The sequence below is a fragment of the Mauremys mutica genome, chromosome 1 (assembly GCF_020497125.1).
Source record: "Mauremys mutica isolate MM-2020 ecotype Southern chromosome 1, ASM2049712v1, whole genome shotgun sequence".
NCBI classification, from domain to species: domain Eukaryota; kingdom Metazoa; phylum Chordata; order Testudines; family Geoemydidae; genus Mauremys; species Mauremys mutica.
The window spans coordinates 32,661,221-32,681,635 of NC_059072.1; the positions used below are offsets into that span (position 1 = coordinate 32,661,221).

Here is a 20,415-nt window from a genome sequence, read left to right on the forward strand (position 1 = left end):
ATGTCACAAGTGAGATATTCCAAAATATCTTTTACACCAAATCACCTCATTAGATATTTTGTGTATGCCTCGTTTTATAGGAAAACAATTTTTAAAATGTTTGCATTCTTTAAAAAAAAAAAAAAGTGTGTTGGTACTGGGGTTTCTTTTATTCTCTCTCCATGTTTAAAATCATGCCATAGTATCATGAGTCTTGCTGTGCAGTGGCTGCGAGATGAAGAATGCTTCTAAATATTTAGGTATTCGTCAATGTATTCAAATAGAATCATAGATTATTAGGGTGGAACGGGACCTCAAGAGATCATCTAGTCCAACCCCCTGCTCAAAGCAGGACCAATCCTCAAATTCCTAAACGGCCCCCTCAAGGATTGAACTCACAACTCTGGGTTTAGCAGGCCAATGCTCAAACCACTGAGCTATCCCTCCCCCCATAACTAACATTGCTTTACAAAATATTGACAAGCATGGGTGTGGAGGGGAGAGTTTCATCTCTTCTTCTGTGGTATAACCAAAGTGTGGTATTCCCTCTACATAGACTTTCAAGCTATTTGCTCTCAATACATCAGAACTCACATCTATAATACTACAATAATTTGCATGACCATTTGCCATTGTTATACTTTCAGGTCAGTCATTTGCACATAGACTGAATATCTGTATCTGCACTATTGTGAAATTTGCATGTTGCATTTGAGTTCACAATTTTACCTGTGACCAGGGCTGCTGACAGCAATTCCAGGCCTGCTGACAGCAAGGGCTGTCCCCATGGCGGTGTGGGGCCTGGGGTGGAAATGACGAATCTGTTACTTCCGGGGCTGACTGCACTGGCCAATCTTGCCAGCCCCCAAAGCCCAGGGCCCAGAGCAGTCGCCCGATTCGCTGTATCCTAGGGACAGCTCTTCCAAGGGCAGAACAGTCAATGTGCCGCCTAGAACAGTGCTTGACATTCGGGCAGTGCTGCGCCTGCGCTGTCTGATGCCCAGCGAGCTGCCGGCCGCGCTGCTGGGCACGTTCTTCCACATGCCCGCCGAGCTGCCATCGCTACCGCCAGTACCACCCAGTGTGCCTAGGAGCCCCGCAGCCCACCAGGGCGATTTTAAAAGGGCCCGAGGCTCCTCATTGCCACCACTGCTACTGCCGTCACCCCAGTGGTGGTAGCAGCTGGGACCTCCTGGGCCCTTTTAAATCTCCCAGGCCCCTGGGCAATTGCCCCCTTTGCTCCCTTCCCCTCCCCTCCTGTTGATGGGCTTGCCTGTCACTTTGCGCTCATGGGGGTAAATCTTCAACTAGTGTAGTTTGTTATAACTCCACTGAAGTGGGATTATGATTATTTCTACCAGCTGATGATATTCATCTAAGCTTTTGAAGATCAAACTCTAATCCTGTCACTGGTTTAGGGCTGAATTCTTGCAGTTCCTGCACCTCGGACCAGTCTAATTGTGGGGTAAAATTTAATGTTTTGGCGAGATAATAGAAGTCTTTAGAAGGCAGATTTTTGTTATCTGCTTAGAGGTTTAGAATATTAACATAAATTCCAGTGGGGCTGGATTAGCGAGTGAAGTACTAGTGAGGCAGTCAAAAATGAAAGGTATGCCACTGGACATGGAGAACACCACTACATCTATGAAATGTGGTTAATTACTGATTATTAATAATAAATATATAGAAACAGAACTTTCATTTTTTTTAAATGCCATTATCCTCATCTGAAAAGTTTATATTTTATATCAAACAAAAATATGTGGATTTAAATAAGCAAATGAAAAGTCTTCATAATTTTTGTTATTATGTATTATTTATATGATATTTTCCTCCTTAGGATAACTACACCTTTGCACAGCCAGGGATTCAAAAGAAAGTGAAAATGCTGGAAGAACTTGTTAGCCGGATCGATGGTAAGTCTTAAAAGCTAACCTAGATTCTAAATGGTGCTTCACTGAAAGTCTTTAGTTAAAAGCCTTGTGAGTAGTCTAGCCAATATCAGTGCAGTTATCTACCATGAGAGTGTAACACAGCCTTTCTCAGGCAAGGTGTCATACTCAATCAACTTGTGGCATAGTGGCCTTTGCAAGATCACTGTTGTGTATCATTTAAAGGAAAGCCACTAGAGCATGAGCCACTTTCATTACTTTTTATTAAGGCAATATAATCAAAATTCAATGGCAATCTCTTTGCAGCAGAGTAATGGCCACATACAAAAGGCAGCCAGCATTTATTTCCCATTAAGCTCAATGATTGTTGTAATTCAGCAGAGTCACAGTGGTTGTTTATGGTTGTCCTTCGGCACTATGTTTTGTTCCTTTGTGCATCGTTTTGCTATCAAGAATGCCTGAATAATTTCTCTGTGGAATCCAATTAATTACTAACTCTGGGAATAACATCTTTAATATTATAGATAAATTACAGTATATTGCAGGGATAATTTTAGATTATGCTTTCATGTTTTAGCAGGGAACTTTGAAATATTTTCTACCTTCATCCTTAAAATAATTCCCTTCATGAAATGCTGACTGTCGTATTGGTATAGCAGAGTTTAATTAAATGGAATTCAAGAGATAATGCCTTGCCTATTCTAAACATATTCTCCTGGTAGTTTGTTAAATTAATTAACAGAGCATTAACAAAGTGATGCCAAGCAGAACTAAACATATATTTGTGACACTACCCTATCAATGATGAGAGAGAAAAAGAAATGTTATTTCTTAAATAGCTTAATACTGAATAATCTTCTTGAAAAGATGAATTCTTTTTTTCATTATACATATTGTAAGCTTTTCCTGCACCAGTGTTAAACTTGTTAAACTTGTTTGCACATATTTACATTCTGGATTTGTCTCTGTTTACCTTATTAGTGTCATAACAAATAAAGGTTAATGATAAAATTAGTAAAGGTGGATGTTAAAATATTTTTAATATTGACAAAATGAGGGAATGAAAACCAGTCTTAAAAAAGATAAATTGTTTAGGAGACTGTGAAAATGTACAAGCTATTAGATATATGTATGTAATAAACTTTGGGTAATACACCAAGTTAATTTATCAAAATGTTAGTGGATTTAGGTGAGAATTTCAGTCTCTTCTTCTTCAAGTGATTGTCCATATGTATTCCACTTCTCATGCATGTGTGCTCCACACTTGTGAAATTGGAATCTTTTGAATGCCAGTGTCCATTGGAGCCATGCCTGCATCCTGCATACCCTACAGTCCTCCGTAGCCAGTGGCATAAAGATTGGGGATTGGCTCAGCTGCCTTTCAGTTCTTTCTTACTGCCTGTGGTACTTCTTCGGCAGGGCCTATATCTTTGCACTATGCAATTTGCTTTTATTTATCTAGTGTTGTAGATGTGATTTTTAGTATAGTTAGATTAATATAGTTTTTAAGCTTGTTGGCATGCAATAAAAAGGAAGAAATCTTTTAGATAGGAGGTGCTCTATCCACAGCCCCTGGACCTGGCAGAGTCAAAATCTCCCAGATTTAAATCCTGTCCCTTTTGCAAGGCAGCTATTCTTATTAATGATGGAGACTTGAAGTGCTGCTTCTGTCCAGGTGGGGCACATACACCGCTTGAATGCTCAAAGGGGGAATCACTCCTAAAAACTTTTCCTCGTGGCAAGGTCCATGAAGGCATCCTCCCAGCCGATTGAGAAGATGACTTCCAAACTGTCACTAACTGCTTTGGTAATCCTTGGGTCCATGCCCAGCTCCAGACTTCAGTCCTCCTCAAGAAAGTCCCATCCATTCATTGTGGAATTGGCAAGAGCCTCCCTACCCTCCTTGACAGTGTTCCAAGGAGACAGAGAGAAAACAGAATGGGTCACAGGGTGATTGGAGAGACAGATCTCCCCAGTCTACTTTGTGCTGGCGAGGAGGCAGGTAAATGCAGAGATTGGGTTATCAGATGGCCTTGGTGCCATTTCATGAGCTGGTGAATGCCTCAACTAGTATCAAAGTACTCGCACTGAAACACTTGGCATGGTCATCCAAGCTCCCTGCCTGGCACCAAAGCACTCAGAACTGAAGCACCCGGCACTAACAAAAGAGTGCTTTGTCCTGTCATCTTCAGCATATACCATGCTGCCCATTAATGTGCAGGGTATGCCTGTGAAACTGACTTTCTCTGTTCTGATGAGATTCACAGTATTGAGTGACTTGAAAGTAACTGTCCTCACAAGCTTGCTGTTGCCACTAAAAAAAGCCCCAATGACATTTGGGTTGGCTACCTCAGTTCCTGCACAGAATATTCTAGAACCTTGTAGAACTCCCAAGAGTGGCTCCATGTATGGAAGAGGGATTTCTCTAAGCAAAATGGAGAGATGTTTCCCACATACTTACTGCACTCTCCTCACTATAAGCCAAGCTGCTCTGACAGGGAGTCAGATGACATAGGATGAGATACTGAGAACCTAGCTGTGAGCCCCTTCTTGGCATCCTCCAGGACCTACTGTATTCTTATCTGATGTAATTGTGGCTGTTCCAGGCCTCTTGGGGGATGCAACTCAATAGAAAGACTTCATTGGCTGCTCTTGACTCTAAAGACAGGTTTTCATCACCTCTTAGACCACCTCATGAAAGGCAACTGGTCCACCATACTTTTTAGTATCAGAACCAGGATTTAGAGCAAGAAGATCTGCCAGAGACAGATGTCCACCCTATCACATTAATGATATTGTCATCTTTACCTAATAAGGCTCTTACTCCAATTGTTTCAACCCAGCCAGATGAGCTCCTGCAAGATCTGGTGCAGTTCCTTCAGTCCCTCGTAGGTTGCCAATGTAAATAAATGAAATCTTGCTGGATCCAGAAAGGGACCTATGGCAAACCCCAGCATCAGTGATACCCACTTTGAAGATGAATAGTTGCTACCAAGTCCCCTTGAAGGGGTTTATACATTTCTATAATTACACAACATTGGAATCCATAGTGGTTGCAGCTGTCTACAAGTGGTCTAAACAACAGGGACCACCCAAAATGACACCATTGCATAAGTACCCCAAAGGGTTAGACCTCTTGACCATAAGGCTTATTCCTCAACCAGCTTACAAATGTGCTTTTCAAACTACCGAGTTCCTGGCTAAATACAACTTCCTGAACAGGGACTGAGCATTCCAACAAGGAGTATTAGGCAGTGTCTACACAGGGCAAATCAGTTAAAGATGTGAAGCCAATTTGCATAAATTAAAGCATGCTAAACCCCCATGTAGATTCTGATCTATGCAAAAAAATAATGAATTTTCACTATTTGGACAATGCAGAAGCATCTATTATCTGAAGAGATCCCAATGGCAATGATTCTAGATTTAATTCTAGTCCTGAAACATTTGGGGATCTGAATTATCTCCATATGAGTCCATTTGGCAGCTCTTTCTGCTCTTCCTTCCATAGAGGGTCTCAAAGTCTTTTCACCCATTAGTTGGTAAGTTCCTCAAAGGTCCTATTCGCGTCTTTCCATCAGTCAAAGACACTTAACAATCCATTGAAATCCCAGAAGGGAGATCGGCATTAATGAGATTCCTCTTTGAACCTGTGGCAACCTCTTTGTATCACCTGTCTGTGAAGACTACCTTCTTAGGTGTTACCATCTCATCCAGAAGAATAGGAGAGATCTAAGAGGCCATAGGTCCCATTGAAGGACCATCATATACAGTTTTACCAGAAGAACAAGGGGACATTAAGACTTCACTTGAAGTTCTTACATAGTGTCAGATTTTCATCTAAATCAAGTGATTTACCCAGCAGTTATCTTCCCTAAACATCATGCTAGTCTACAAGAAACTAGGCTCCACAATTTAGATGTACCGAGAACGCTCTTCTACTATTTGGGAATTCACCATGATTTTCCTGGCCTCCTCTTACAGGATGAATGGTGAGCCTGTCTCCACACACTGTCTAAATGGGTTTTAGACTGCATTAGACTGCAGTATGATGTAGCGCATTTGGACCTACCTATCTACACAGAGCAGAGCTTGCTCCATCAGAACTCAAGCAGCGTCTGCAACTTCAGTAAGAGGCATTCTAATCTCAGAGATTTGTAGAGCAGCTACCTGGAGTTCAGTTCACACCTTTACACAACACTATTCAGTGGTTTCTCAAGAGCTGATGCTCCTTTGGCAAAGCTGTCTTGCCGTCCCTGTTTCAGTACATGCAGAACACCCACCTCTTGGACATGAGTTCACTGCTTGTGAAGTCCTAGAAGTGTAAGACATGTGGACAATCACTTGGAGAAGAAAGAATGGTTATTTATTCTATAGTAACGGTGGTTCTTCAAGTTCTGATGTACAGAACCTGATCTGTCCTCCTTCCCCATATCACCTGGATACTGTTTTGGTGAAAGAACTGAAAGTTGATTGCAGCTGCCCCACCCTTTATGACCTTCTCTACATGGTGCTAGAGGACATACATGGATCCTGCGGACACTTCTTTTCAAAAGAATCTGATCTTATGTGCATGTGCATCAGAAATGGAATTTACTTGGATGTGGATAACACATCTTGAAGAACCACTGATACCAGATTTGCCTGTTACTTTGGGGTACGCTCATTTATTAGCGTTATTCTTCGGGGAGGAGGGAGGTGTTCTGTAATTCTATCAATGTACTGCTTATGTCACTTGTGTTTTCATATGGAGTTCTACTTCTCCCTTCTGCAAGTTCCTTCCCAATGGAGCTATCGTGCAGGACCTAGGTTCCCTAGGGCTGGGTTCTTCCAGCCCCAGAATCAGATGAACACACACATTAACAGAACACGTGTGAGCAGACCAGGCCAATCAACACTCCCAAGCTGCCACCATTATTTACCCCTGGACTCAGCAGGCTGGGTTGAGCAGCATTTCCAAGCTGCCTCCTTCCTATGTTCAGCACATCCTGGTCCCCGCTTTCACGTTACAGTTCTGGTAGTAACCCACTTGATGAGCAAACCCCACAGGATTTTTGGGTGCTACAGGAATCTTTAGCTTAGGTAAGAGAAGTGTTGCTGCAGAGCAAATGGGGAAGCCAAAAACACAAAACGGAGGGAGGGAGGGAAGCAACCAGCTTAACCATAAAAGTTATTTATTGCCAGGTAATAACCATACAAGGAGAGCCAAACAAACTAAACAGTTGCAATATTAAATGTAGCTTAAATTTGATTATAAAAGTCAGGTTTAGAAAACTATAATCACAGAAGTCAGGGTTAGAAAGCTATATCTAGAGTAGGAAAAATAAAAAAGGAGAGAGAGTTGGGTTCTCACCACTCCGTGAAGCTTGAACCGGTTGGGGTTCCCAGGTGGTGGTGGTACCTGAGGGTCCAGAATGCTGGAGACAGGCAGAGCCCCCAGCACAATCAGTCAGGAGAAGAGATGAAGTCCCAATGGAATTGATGCAGATTTTGGATCCAGGCATCAGAACACTTACTTGAGTGTGGGTAGGGTTTTTTGTAGGGAAACAACAATGGATCAAGGGAGAACACTGGATTTGTTCATGGGTAAACTGATGGCTCAAGGGAGTATACCACAGCTGTTTTCTTCAGGTTAGAAAATAGGAACTGATCATTCCTAGCTATGGGTGTGTTCCTTCGAGGGAGCTCGCAATGCAATTAGGCAGCTTCAGTATTTTGGATACCAATAAAGGATTTATTACTAGAATTGGTCAGATAACTACTGAGCTGGGTGAGTGCAGGCGTGGGTTCATTAACATCTGGAGTAGAGATCCCCCATCATGCAGTGCTTCCTGGCTTTTCTGGTCCCAGAGTTCAGTGCAGTTCTTTCCTTGGAATCTCTGTTCTCCATTTTATATGCTAATAGAGATGCCTCTCTGTCCCATCTCCAATGGAATTGAGGCTAGGGGAGTTTCCTTAATCCTGTGACCCTTGTCCAGAGGGGTTTAGGTGAGTCTCCCACTGCCTTTTCATTGCTTTTTGTAAATCATTCTTCTGATCGGTTTTGGTTCAAGCAGAGGCTGGGGGACGGGGTGTCCTTCATGAGTCAGACAGGCTGGATACTGTGCCCTGTTTCCCCAAGAACAAAGAGCTGACTGGTTACACCACATTTACTGTTGTGTAAATAACCATTCTTTTCCCTAACAAGATATTGTTAAACTAACCCAGCTCACAATATAAATCACATTTACAATTGTCTCAGATTATCTTCTTGTTTCCGAATAAGCCTGTTTTACATTTGTCCTTTCTTCAATATATGTTTTATTTAAATTGTGTAACAATCAGTGAACAAGTCCGGGTATATACACAAACTCTACCAATAGTGCACCAACACCATTTTGTTTACTTTGAGTCTTACTGTAACTAAATTATTGTTCTGATTTTAAAAAGTGTGTGTGTGTGTGTGAGAGAGAGAGAGAGAGAGAGAGAGAGAGAGAGAGAGTGTGTGTGTGTGTGTGTGTGTGTGTGTGTGACGGACTACAACCCCAAAGGGAAAATTTTCTCTATAGTAGAACTTCCAAGGTAAGTAAATTTTAGGGCCTAAGAAACATGAGTGTCATTTTCAATTTTTTCATACTGTCATCTGAAAAAACGTTGTGTACATTGGTAGGTTCTAACATCTTAAATTAACCTGGTTAACTGTATGCACTCTGCATAGTTAAACTCTAAAATTTACTTTCTTTAAATTCAGCACCAAAACAAACTCATTATTTTCAATGGGGTAAAAAACCCCTATATTTGAACAGCATAAAGTGCTGCGTGTCTTAAAATACAAGGAAATACACAGGCAGCATATGAATATATTTTTAAAAAATTCTTTAAATATCAGAACATCAGTTGGGTAGCAAAGTCTAGGCATCAAGATGTAATGGATCTGTGGTTCAGAATACATGAAGAATGATTATTTGTGGTGTAGTTGTAGCCGGCTTTATTTAGCTCAAAAGCTTCTCTTTCACCATCAGAAGTTGGCCCAATAATAGATATTAACTCTCCCCCCCCCCTGCATCTCTGAAGAATCATTAGTAATACAATACAGAGTACTGTAGATCATGTACAAAACATTTTAAAGCATCAATCATTAAAAATCCATGCTGTGCCTCCAGTTGGACAGATTCCAGCAGCAAAAGAGGATCCAAACCTATGTATGTGAAACTGCCTGACTTGTGTACTACAGTCCTGTTGTTTTCTTATCATTTTTCCCTGGCTGATTCACAAAGCTGCATTAGTGTCAGCTTTGAAGGAAGTTACTTGACTCCTATTTGATGATGAAAAGGAGATAAGCTTTATGAAAACAACTGGGAAGCGTGGCAGGAAATATAAATGGAAAGGGTTACTGTGGTGGTTGATTTGTGTGAGCACTCCTCCAACTCAGTCTGTTTGTTATGTTCAGTTTGTATCTATACAAACTTACATTCTGATGGGGTGAGTCAAGAGAACTAGTTGGAAGAATCGTGTTCAAGTAAGGTTCTGGTTAGTAGAGATGGAAATGACTGAGCATAAAATTCTTAAATAGAAAAATATCTCCTAAAACATAAGGTACAGGTGGAATATATGTTGTTTGGCTTAATTTTTTTTTAATCCTGTTTAGTTGTTCGTGTGTGTGTGTGTGTGTGTGTATATATATGTGTATGTATGTGTTAGGGTGACCAGACAGCAAATGTAAAAAATCGGGACAGGGGGTGGGGGGTAATAGGAGCCTGTATAAGAAAAAGACCCAAAAATCGGGACTGTCCCTATAAAATCGGGACATCTGGTCACCCTAGTATGTGTGTATACGTATGTGTGTGTGTATATATGTTGGTCAGTGTTTTAAAAATCCGTGTACTTAAAGTTATGTTTCTAGGCCTATGTTTAAACTCCTACATAGTCTTCTGCCAGGAAAGTGCAATAAAATATGGAAACGAATGAACATAAAAAAGCTTTAATTTTTGTATTGCAAGCTCTTTGATGTAGGGAGTATCATTGACTTTGTCTGTAGAGCACCTAACACAATGGACCCATAATATAAATGTTTAATAACAGTATCCTTTTTTTTTGCTTTGGGTTTATAACAGGTTTTTGTTTTGCATTTTCCATTTCATTTTTTTTCTCCCTTTGTCACTAAATTCTCCAAAATCCACAAATATAATCAGATACCTTGAAAATTACTAGGTCTCATCCATGCAATGGTGAGTTAAAGAAGTTCCTCAGATAAAACTTCCAAATAAGAAGCTGATTTTAATATTCAGTTTGCACTGAAATCAACGTACATAGAGAGGTTATCTTGAAAACTGATTGCCCATTGAGCACCAATAATTTGGTGCCCAATAACAGGAACTGGGGTTGGCTTTGGAAGAAGGGGGAGAACACATTAAGATGAAAGTGGCATTTCACACCTCTAAATTACTGGCAGGCTGAATTCATATCCAGGGGCTGTTCTCAGTTAGCTGAGAACATGCCATCAAACTCAATGGGGCAATTCACACATCTGTAGTCTTCCTATCCTGCAGAGGACTGTGCATAGCCCCTTCCCCTTAAACCAAAATGGAATAGGTTTCAGAGTGGTAGCCGTGTTAGTCTGTATCAGCAAAAACAACGAGGAGTCCTTGTGGCACCTTAGAGATTAACAAATTTATTTGGGCATCAGCTTTTGTGGGCTAGAACCCACTTCATCAGATGCATGGAGTGGAAAATACAGTAGCAAGTATGTATATATACATAGTACATGAAAAGATGGGAGTTGCCGTACCAAGTGGGGGGTCAGTCTAATGAGAAATTTTAATTAACAGTAGAATACCAAGGAAGGAAAAATCACTTTTGTAGTGGTAATGAGGATGGTCCATTTCGAACAGTTGACAAGAAGGTGTGAGTAACAGTAGGGGGAAATTAGTATGGGGAATTTAGTTTTTGTAACATCCCATCCACTCCTAGTCTTTATTCAGGCCTAATTTGATGGTGTCCAGTTTGCAAATTAATTCCAGTTCTGCAGTTTCACATTGGAGTTTGTTTTTGAAGCTTTTTTGTTGTTGAAGAATTGCCATTTTTAAGTCTGTTATTGAGTGACCAGGGAGATTGAAGTGTTCTCCTACTGGTTTTTGAATGTTATAATTACTCATGTCAGATTTGTGTCCATTTATTCTTTTGTGTAGAGACTGTCTGGTTTGGCCAGTGTACATGGCAGAGGGGCATTGCTGGCACATGATGGCATATATCACATTGGTAGATGTGCAGGTGAATAAACCCCTGATGGTGTGGCTGATATGGCTAGTTCCTATGATGGTGTCCCTTGAATAGATATGTGGACAGAGTTGACACCACGGTTTGTTGCAGGGTTTGGTTCCTGGGTTAGTGTTTTTGTTGTATAGTGTGTAGTTGCTGGTAAGTATTTGCTTCAAGTAGGGGTGCGGGGGGCTGTCTGTAAGCGAGGACTGGCCGGTCTCACAAGGTATGTGAGAGTAAAGGATCATCCTTCAGGATAGGTTGCACATCCTTGATGATGTGCTGGAGAGGTTTTAGTTGGGGGCTGTGGGTGATGGCTAGTGGCGTTCTGTTACTTTCTTTGTTGGGTGAGTCCTAGGGCTTCTCTCTTTGTGCTCCCTCTTATTGCCTCCAGCTTGTAGATTGGCTCTTTACAACCTGGTTACCAGCTTCCTTCCTCCCCCTGGCCTCTCTAGCCATGCTAGAAACATGCAGGAGCCAGGGGGAAGAGCTGAGTGGTAATCAAGTATTCCCAGGAAGACCCCTTATTCCTGCCTCACACAGGTGCTCTTCTCCCTCCACCCCGCAACCCCAATACTACCTGAAAAAAACAAGGGAAATTCACTGCCCAGTTAAGATTGGTTGGCAGTACCTTGTGCCATTTCAGAATTCCAGAGGAGTGTCTTCATTTCAAACATACCCTATGAGATACAGCAGCAGACTTCCCTTACCATGCTGTAGGTAAATAACAAATTAGACTGAATAGTAGAGTAGTTGATGCACAAAGTTGAGTGCTTACTTTTTTATAATCTGGTAGAATACACAAAATGCAATGGTAACAAAAATACCATAACTACAAATTGAATTTGTGGAGGGAAAATTATATTCTATAACTATATTTTGCTAACAGAACTTTTGTGCATGTTCTTGCTAACATCATTGATTTTGGTGCTCACTAAATGAGTAATGGAGGGGAGAACCATAACAAAATAAGTAGCTACTTGTGTAGATGAAATTTGTGCAGACTGCTTGCTAGTCATAATGGATTACCAGCGTATGAAAAGTTATATTTGCCCTTGAGTGTGAATGCATTACATTAGCGACTCAAGCAACCTTCATTAACCCACTCTCATGGATCACAACTCCTCTCTTAAAATAACTGTCCTTGTGTGTACTGCAGAACATTGCATCAGACTTTAAACAGCCAAGCTTCTTCATTCATCTAAGAAAAATTCTCTGAGTTAAAATAATCAGAGCTTCTAATGAATCGTGATTAAGGAAGATCTTATGAATTTAATTAATGTAATATTTTTATAGGAGACAGAAAATTTGAAGTTATAGAATAATTGCTCCATCTAATTAATTCATACAGTTATACAAGGCACTGGTGAGACCTCATCTGGAATACTGTGTGCAGATCTGGTCACCCATGTTTAAGAAGGATGAATTCAAACGAACAGGTTCAGAGAAGGGCTACTGGGATGATCTGAGAAATGGAAAATGTGTCATATGAAAGGAGACTCAAAGAGCTTGGCTTGTTTAGCCTAACCAAAAGAAGGCTGAGGGGAGAAGTGATTCCTCTCTATAAATATATCAGAGGAATAAATACCAGGGAGGGAGAGGAATTATTTAAGCTCAGTACCAATGTGGACACAAGAACAAATGGATATAAACTTGCCATCAGGAAGTTTAGACTTGAAATTAGACGAAGGTTTCTAACCATCAGAGGAGTTAAGTTCTGGAACAGCCTTCCAAGGGGAATAGTGGGGGCAAAAGACATACCTGGCTTCAAGACTAAGCTTGATAAGTTTATGGAGGGGATGGTATAATGGGATAGCCTAATTTTGGCAATTAATTCGTCTTTGACTACTAGTGGTAAATATGCCCAGTGGCTTGTGATGGGATGTTAGATGGGGTGGGATCTGAGTTACTACAAAGAATTCTTTGCTGGGTGTCTGGCGCGTGAGTCTTGTCCACATGCTCAGGGTTTAGCTGATCGCCATATTTGGAGTCAGGAAGGAATTTTCCTCCAGGGCAGATTGGCAGAAGCCCTGCGAGTTTTTTGCCTTCCTCTGCAGTGTGGGGCACGGATCACTTGCTGGAAGATTCTCTGCACTTGGAAGTCTTTAAACCATGAGTTGAGGACTTCAATGGCTCAGACATAGGTTTGATACAGGAGTGGGTGGGTGAGATTCTGTGGCCTGCATTGTGCAGGAGGTCAGACTAGATGATCATAATTGTCCCTTCTGACCTTAAAGTCTGATTCTATGATTCATTCACTTGTTTGTCTACTACTTCTGTTAAGATAAAATCAGTTGTACAAACATAGAGAGACATGGTCTTTGCATGAAAGAGCTTACAGTTGAATACAGCTGGCTCATTATTATTAATTATTATTATTATACATCTGTTTTTCATACATTAATATTTTTATTCAAAGAATGTTCATCTTTGTCTTAAACTCTCGTTTGTTTCACTACCTTTTCTTCACTCTATCTCTCCCTCTAATCATTTGTTATGCCAATAGCTGAATCTTGTCTTTTGAATGTAAGCTGTGGAAGTCATGGACTATCTCATTATTTGTACAATGCCTGACACAGTGGGACGCTGATCCTAATTTATAGCTGGTTGGTGCAATTAGGTAGTACTACTAACAATGAGAAAATCCTTCTTAATAGGGCTGTCAAGTGATTAAAAAAATGATTGCGATTAATCACACTGTTAAACAATAATAGAATACCATTTAAATATTTTTTGATGTTTTGTACATTTTAAAATATATTGATTTCAGTTACAACACAGAACACAAAGTGTAGAGTGCTCACTTTATATTTATTTTTATTACAAACATTTGTGCTGTAAAAAACAAAAGAAATTGTAATTTTTCATTTCACCTTATATAAGTATTGTAACTCTTTATCATGAAAGTTGAGCTTACGAATGTAGAATTATGTACAAAAAAAGTGCATTCAGAAATAAAACAATGTAAAACTTTACAGCCTACAAGTCCATTCAGTGCTGCTACTTGTTCAACGAGTCACTCAGACAAACAAATTTGTTTACTTTTGTAGGAAATAATGCTGCCTGCTTCTTGTTTACAGTGTTACCTGAAAGTGAGAACAGACATTCACATGGCACAGTTTGCAAGATATTTACATGCCAGATGCACTAAAGATTCATATGTCCCTTTCTCTTCAACCACCATTCCACAAGACATGCGTCCATGCTGATGATGGGTTTTGCTCAATAACGATCCAAAGCAATGCAGACCAACGCATGTTCACTTCCATCATCTGAGTCAGATGCCACCAGCAGAAGGATGATTTTCTTTTTTGGTGGTTCAGTTTCTGTATTTTCTGCATCAGGGTGGTGTTCTTTTAAGACATTTGAAAGCATGCTCCACACCTCATCCCTCTCAGATTTTGGAAGGCACTTCAGTTTCTTAAACCTTGGGTCGAGTGCTGTAGCTATTTTTAGAAATCTGACATTTGTACCTTCTTTGCGTTTTGTCAAATCTGGAGTAAAAGAGTTCTTAAAATGAACAACATATGCTGGGTCATCATCTGAGACTGCTATAATTTGAAAATGCATGGCAGAATGGGTCTAAAACTGAGCAGGAGACATACTATTCTCCGCCAAGGAGTTGAGTCAAAATTTAAATAATACATTTTTTAGTGATCATGTCCTCTGGAATGGTGACTGAAGCATGAAGGGGCATATGAATGTTTAACATATCCGGCACATAAATACCTTGCAGTGCCGGCTACAAAAGTGCTGTGCGAATGCCTGTTCTCAGTTTCAGGTGACATAAATAAGAATTGGACACCATTATTTCCCATAAATGTAAATAAACTTGTTTGTCTTAGCGATTTATTAAGAAGTAGGACTGAGTGGACTTGTAGGCTCTAAAGTTTTACATTGTTTTTGAGTCCGTTATATAGCAAAAAAAAAAAGTATATTTGTAAGTTGCGCTTTCGTGATAAAGAGATTGCATTATGGTACTTATAGGAGGTGAACTGAAAAATATGATTTATTTTGTTTATAATGTTTACAGTGCAAATATTTGTAATAAAAATAATATAAAGTGAGAGCTATACAGTTTGTATTCCGTGTTGTAATTTAAATCAATATATTCAAAAATATAGAAAAACATCCACAAATATTTAATAAATTTCAATTGGTATTCTATTGTTTAACCGTGCGATTAAAACTGTGATTAATCACCATTAATTTGTGTTAATTGTGTGAGTTAACTTTGGTTAATCGACAGCCCTACTTCTTAATATCTCTGTTAGCCTGTTTTCTCTGTTTTAAATCATGTCCACCTGTTTTTTACAGTCCATTGTGGAGCTCACAAAGTTGTCTCTTTCGCCTACAGAAGTTGGTCCAATGAAAGATCTTACCTCACTCATTTGTCTTGTAAAATTACTTGGAATTTTTCCAAATTTGCCATATCAGGAAGCAGTCCTTGCTGAAAGAAAATGAAAGTGGCAAAATAATAGCTTGATTTTTAATGCCAGTTTAATGCTACCTATAGCAGCTAAATTCACTATGGTTAAGATTACTACAACAAGCTGTAAGGACACTATTGATTGACATTTTAACATAAATATTATTTTAGTAAAATTTTTAAGGTATTTGAAATGTAACCATGCAACCGTCACATGTGGGGTTGGATCTGAAGAAAAAGGTAAATATCATATAATGCAGCTCACAGATTGAGTGTAACCTATGTGATGCACTTAATCTTATGCAAATCAGCCTGTGCTGATGTTTTCTTGCACTCATACAGATCCCAAAAGAATCATCAGCACAGATCAGATTGCAGGACTGGGGCCTTGGACATTAGTTATAAAGCCTTAAGAAAATATTTTTACAGATTAAAAAAAATTAAGAAACCCATCAAAACTAGGTCTTTTTATTCGGGGTGTCTGTGTGAGAGAGATAAGTAGATGGAAAACAATATAAATGTATAAATAAATGGAATATTGCCGTTATCTTCCCTACTTAATGATTTCTTTGTAATATTAACAGTTCAATAATGTGTGGGGGGTTTTTTAAATAGCAAAGTAGTACTACAATATTTTCTTTTTTGCTTTTGTTTTCTCCACTGTGAATAGTCCTTTTGTGCATCAGTTTCCTAGGAAACTGTTGGATGGTTTTCTTGTTGGATTACTAGTGTGTATGTGATCCTTAATAAAACACATACACAAGGAAAATGTGACAATTTGAGGTTTATTTGCCAGATTAAAAATATTGAAAATGAGGTATGTTATCCTTTGCAAAAATAGGGAGATAATATTTTCTTGGCCAATTTAGGCTTAAGGGGAAATATTGTGGTGTTGCTAGTAGTGTGAGAAAAGGTCATTTGATTATTGTTTAGGAGAGCATTTCTGCTGACAACTTTGTACTAGCTACTTTGAAAAAAAAATGTAAATGTTGAGATTAAAACATTCTCTATCACTTTAAAAGTAAGATTCCTGGTTTGTTAAGGACATGCAAATTCCCACCACTCTGCTTGCTGCTGGCATTTTTATTTACTCCCAAGAGGCCTGAAGCCCTGCTGTCTTTGAATGAGAGAATTAGTTATTTTGGTATTCCCTAACTGAAAGTTTAATCTTAAAATGAGTCATTCTTTTCTCCTTTTTTATTTTGATCACATTGGACAGCAAATTTGATCACGCTGGACATTTGTCAGACAGGCCTCAGCATCTTTAAAGAGGGCCCTGTTGATATTCATAGTTATGGAGTATGTTGTATTTCATTAAACATGGCAGTTCTTAGTGATCCAGATGAAGTGTCTTGGCTTCAGTTAAGTTCACCTGTGTTCATTTGTTTTAGGTTACAAAGGCCATTGTTTGACAATATGTACTGAAAAAAAGGGTACAAGTAAGAGGGGGGACTTTTGACCAACATTTGTAAATTTGCTAATTTGTAAATTTTAAGCACAAAAATATATTTTAATTGCAAATTTTCATGTTTTAATGGCAATTTTGCACCTACCTGCCTCTGTGCAGGGCCGGCTCCAGGCACCAGCGCAGGAAGCAGGTGCTTAGGGCAGCCAACGGAAAGGGGCGGCACGTCCAGGTCTTCGGCGGCGGGTCCCTCAGTCCTTCTCAGAGGACTGCTTTGCCGAATTGCTGCCGAAGAATGAAGCGGTGTGGTAGAGCAGCCACCAAAGTGCCGCCGATCGCAGTTTTGGGAGGGGGGGGGGTTCCCCTCTTCGGGCGGCAAAAAAGCTGGAGCCGGCCCTGCCTCAGTGCAAGTTACCTCATTTTTAAACTGCAGGTTTTTTAAGTTCCACTTATGAAAATATTTTTATGTGCACACAATTGATGTATTTAATTGCACCATACTGTGTGCTTAACGTTCTTTTTGGAAATATTAGACCTAGATGCTAAGTGTCTAAATGTTGGTTTGAGGATCTACGCTAATCTTCTGTCTTTGCTAGCTAGCAAACTATAGTATCCCAGTACTTTCAGTTTTACAGACATTACATTCATGGTTGTGCAATAACGTTATGTCACTCAATAGCAGACCTTAAAATAGGGATGTGTGCAATACTCCAGTTTTTTGTGTGATGTTTGAGTTAGTCCGCTGTATTCAGTAGTACATCAACGTGAACGTTAAGCCTATGTGGTATGTCAAAGTAGGCATGACAATTGAACTATATAAAAAAGCTATTTTAAAATTTAAGTCGAAAAATATATTGTAACTGACCTTTCTGATGCATTTAAATGATATTCAGCTTGTATACTAAGGATGTGCTACTTGTTTGGCAGAAAAAATATTTTTAGTTTCATTTTTAGATTTGCTAAAGCCTTTTATTGAAAGACTTCTTGTTAGTGATCTGTTGAATATGCTGTGATAAATATAGGATTAACTAACTTTCTTGGTTTTTTTTTTTAATTTGGTTCTTGGCTGTTTGTACAATGACTTAGTGATGAAACCACTCGGATCAAGCATCACCTATCAATCACACTAATGATTTTTTAAAACTACAGTTACAGAATAATTAATTGAATATGCAAAATTACATTGATTTAATTATATTGAGATGTACTGTATTGACAGCTACAATTTTTATATTAAGTGAATAATTAGTGATAAGGCTTTATATACATATGAAATAATATTCAAATATGTTGAGGAAGGATGTTATTTTAGTTAATATTTATATTAAAGAAGAGTTTTTTAAATCATTTTAGAAGATTTTTTTTATTGAACAGCATTTGGAGTAAGAGAATGCTAAAATCAAAATTGAGTTTATTTAGAATTCATATTTCTGTGCTCCTTGCTACTATTGTGAAAGATGCTTGTGATGAGATTTTTCTCTCTTACAATCCATCTTTTCACTATAGCATCAAGCTGAAGGAAAGTTTTTTTTTAAAAAGTTATAACTTTCTTTGATGGGGCTCACCACTCCTCATTTGTCTGGCACCACCTTCTGGGCACTTTGGGGATTAGCTCTCAAGGCAGACACCTCTTCCCATGCTGTGTCACTATCTGTTGCCAGCTTCCTGGGTTTATAGGCCCTTCCTCTTCCTGTGCAGCTGAGCCTGCTTGCAGTCAATTCCCTGCTCTTTGGCTCTTTCTCCAGGTGCAGCCCATGGAGTTAATAGGCCAGCAGGTCACCTTAATCCCTTCCAGTCCTGTGTGGGGTAGACACACCATCAGACTTCCATAGTAGTTTTTCTGTTTTAATCAATTTCAGTGCCATGTAAGAAGTTTCCTCCCACCTCTCCTTTTGTTTAAATGATGCCATCTTGTTTAGTTCTTCAATATTCTATTTGGTTTTGTATGATCTCTTTTATGATTATAATAAATTTGTCATATTTTAATTGCTTATGCAGTGCCCTGAGCACATGCGTTCCTCAAATGGATTTATAAACATTATTGATTTAATATCTTTTTTTTTAATGGAGGTTATTGTGCTTGATATTACTGTATAACTCAGAGGCCTTGGTCAGGATCAGGGATCTGTTGTACCAGTGCTGTACTGTTATTTCTATTTTCAAATGATCAAAGATTTACTGTTATAAACATAAATAGTTAACTACTATGTATTTAAGTGTGGTGACACCCAGAATGTGCTGGGGGCTGAAGAAACATAGAAAGACGATTTCTGCCTTGAAGAACATACAATCTTAAAAAACCATAGAGGCTGGGGCGAAAGGACATAACATAAAAGCAAAGTAATTAGTGTGCCAATTGCCCTGTATCTTGTCAGTTCTTTTTTTAATATTCTTTTAGTATATTTACATTATTTATATTATAAAATTATAAGTTATGGGTTTCTACGAGGGACTTGTTGGAGTTGAAGTCAGGGAGAGTAAGGAATTGAACAGGGAAATGAATACAGGGAGAAGGCAACTGCATAAAATGCAGGCCAAAATTGAAAGAATGGAGTGGAAGGACTGAGTGTGAAAATCGAAATGAACAGGGAGAGCGAGTTCAGACAGTTTGAAGGGAGGAATGGAATGAAGATGGACCAAGGGCTAGACAACAAATAAGAAACATATTCTTAGTCCATGTTTCAGAGTTGAGTGAATCACAATGTCAGGAAATAGACAAAGGCTTCCTATCCGGAGTTGTGGCTTCTGGGTATCCTGCCCCAGGTAAGTTCCTTTTGAGTTTAATATGATGATCTGGAAGGACCTGACTTTAACCTCTACAAACATGAGAATAGTGTAGTGGGAAGCAGCACAAATGGTAGGTGTTGGAAGCAAACTCAGGGCACGTCTACACTGCACGCGAATTACAGTGGCGTATAGAGTACATATGCTGCATGTTTAGGTACAAATAGCAATGTAGATGGGGAGGCACTGCTTAGGTGAGTAGAGTAAGGAACTGCCGGAACGCTTAGGGTATGTACCCTACACGGCTTTCTCTGCATTCAAACAGTGCCTTCCTTGTCTACACTGCTATATTTAGTAGTGTTGTGTCCCACTGCTCCCTGCTGCCAGTCTTCCCCTGCAGCAAGAAAAGGCTTCAGCAGTGGGGAAGGGCTTCAGCAACTCACTGCTTTGTCAATATCACCTTTTTGTTTTGTCACTACAGTATTTCAGCTAAAGCTAAACTTTATCACAGTAGGTCAACTAACTTGAACTGCCACAAGTTGGGTTTGTGTTTTTTTTTGTTTAATAAAGTGTAGTTTTACTCTAAAGGTTGAGTATGTAAAATTTGATTCCACCTCGGTCAACTCTGAGTTTTCAGAGTCATAGTATCAGAGGGGTAGCCGGTTAGTCTGGATCTGTAAAAGTAGCAAACAGTTTTGTGGCACCTTATAGACTAACAGACGTTTTGGAGCATGAGCTTTCGTGGGTGA

The 20,415-nt window shown here is 39.3% G+C and overlaps 1 protein-coding gene across 6 annotated transcripts in view; it reads left to right on the plus strand.

The window, feature by feature from the left end:
• TBC1D22A (TBC1 domain family member 22A) overlaps positions 1–20,415 on the plus strand; it is a 409,891-nt gene that overhangs the window by 205,041 nt on the left and 184,435 nt on the right. For all 6 annotated transcript variants that reach the window (XM_044995243.1, XM_044995223.1, XM_044995230.1 and 3 more), the window contains exon 10: positions 1,820–1,895. In XM_044995243.1, coding sequence (XP_044851178.1) covers positions 1,820–1,895 — 76 coding nt within the window. The remainder of the gene's footprint in view (positions 1–1,819; positions 1,896–20,415) is intronic.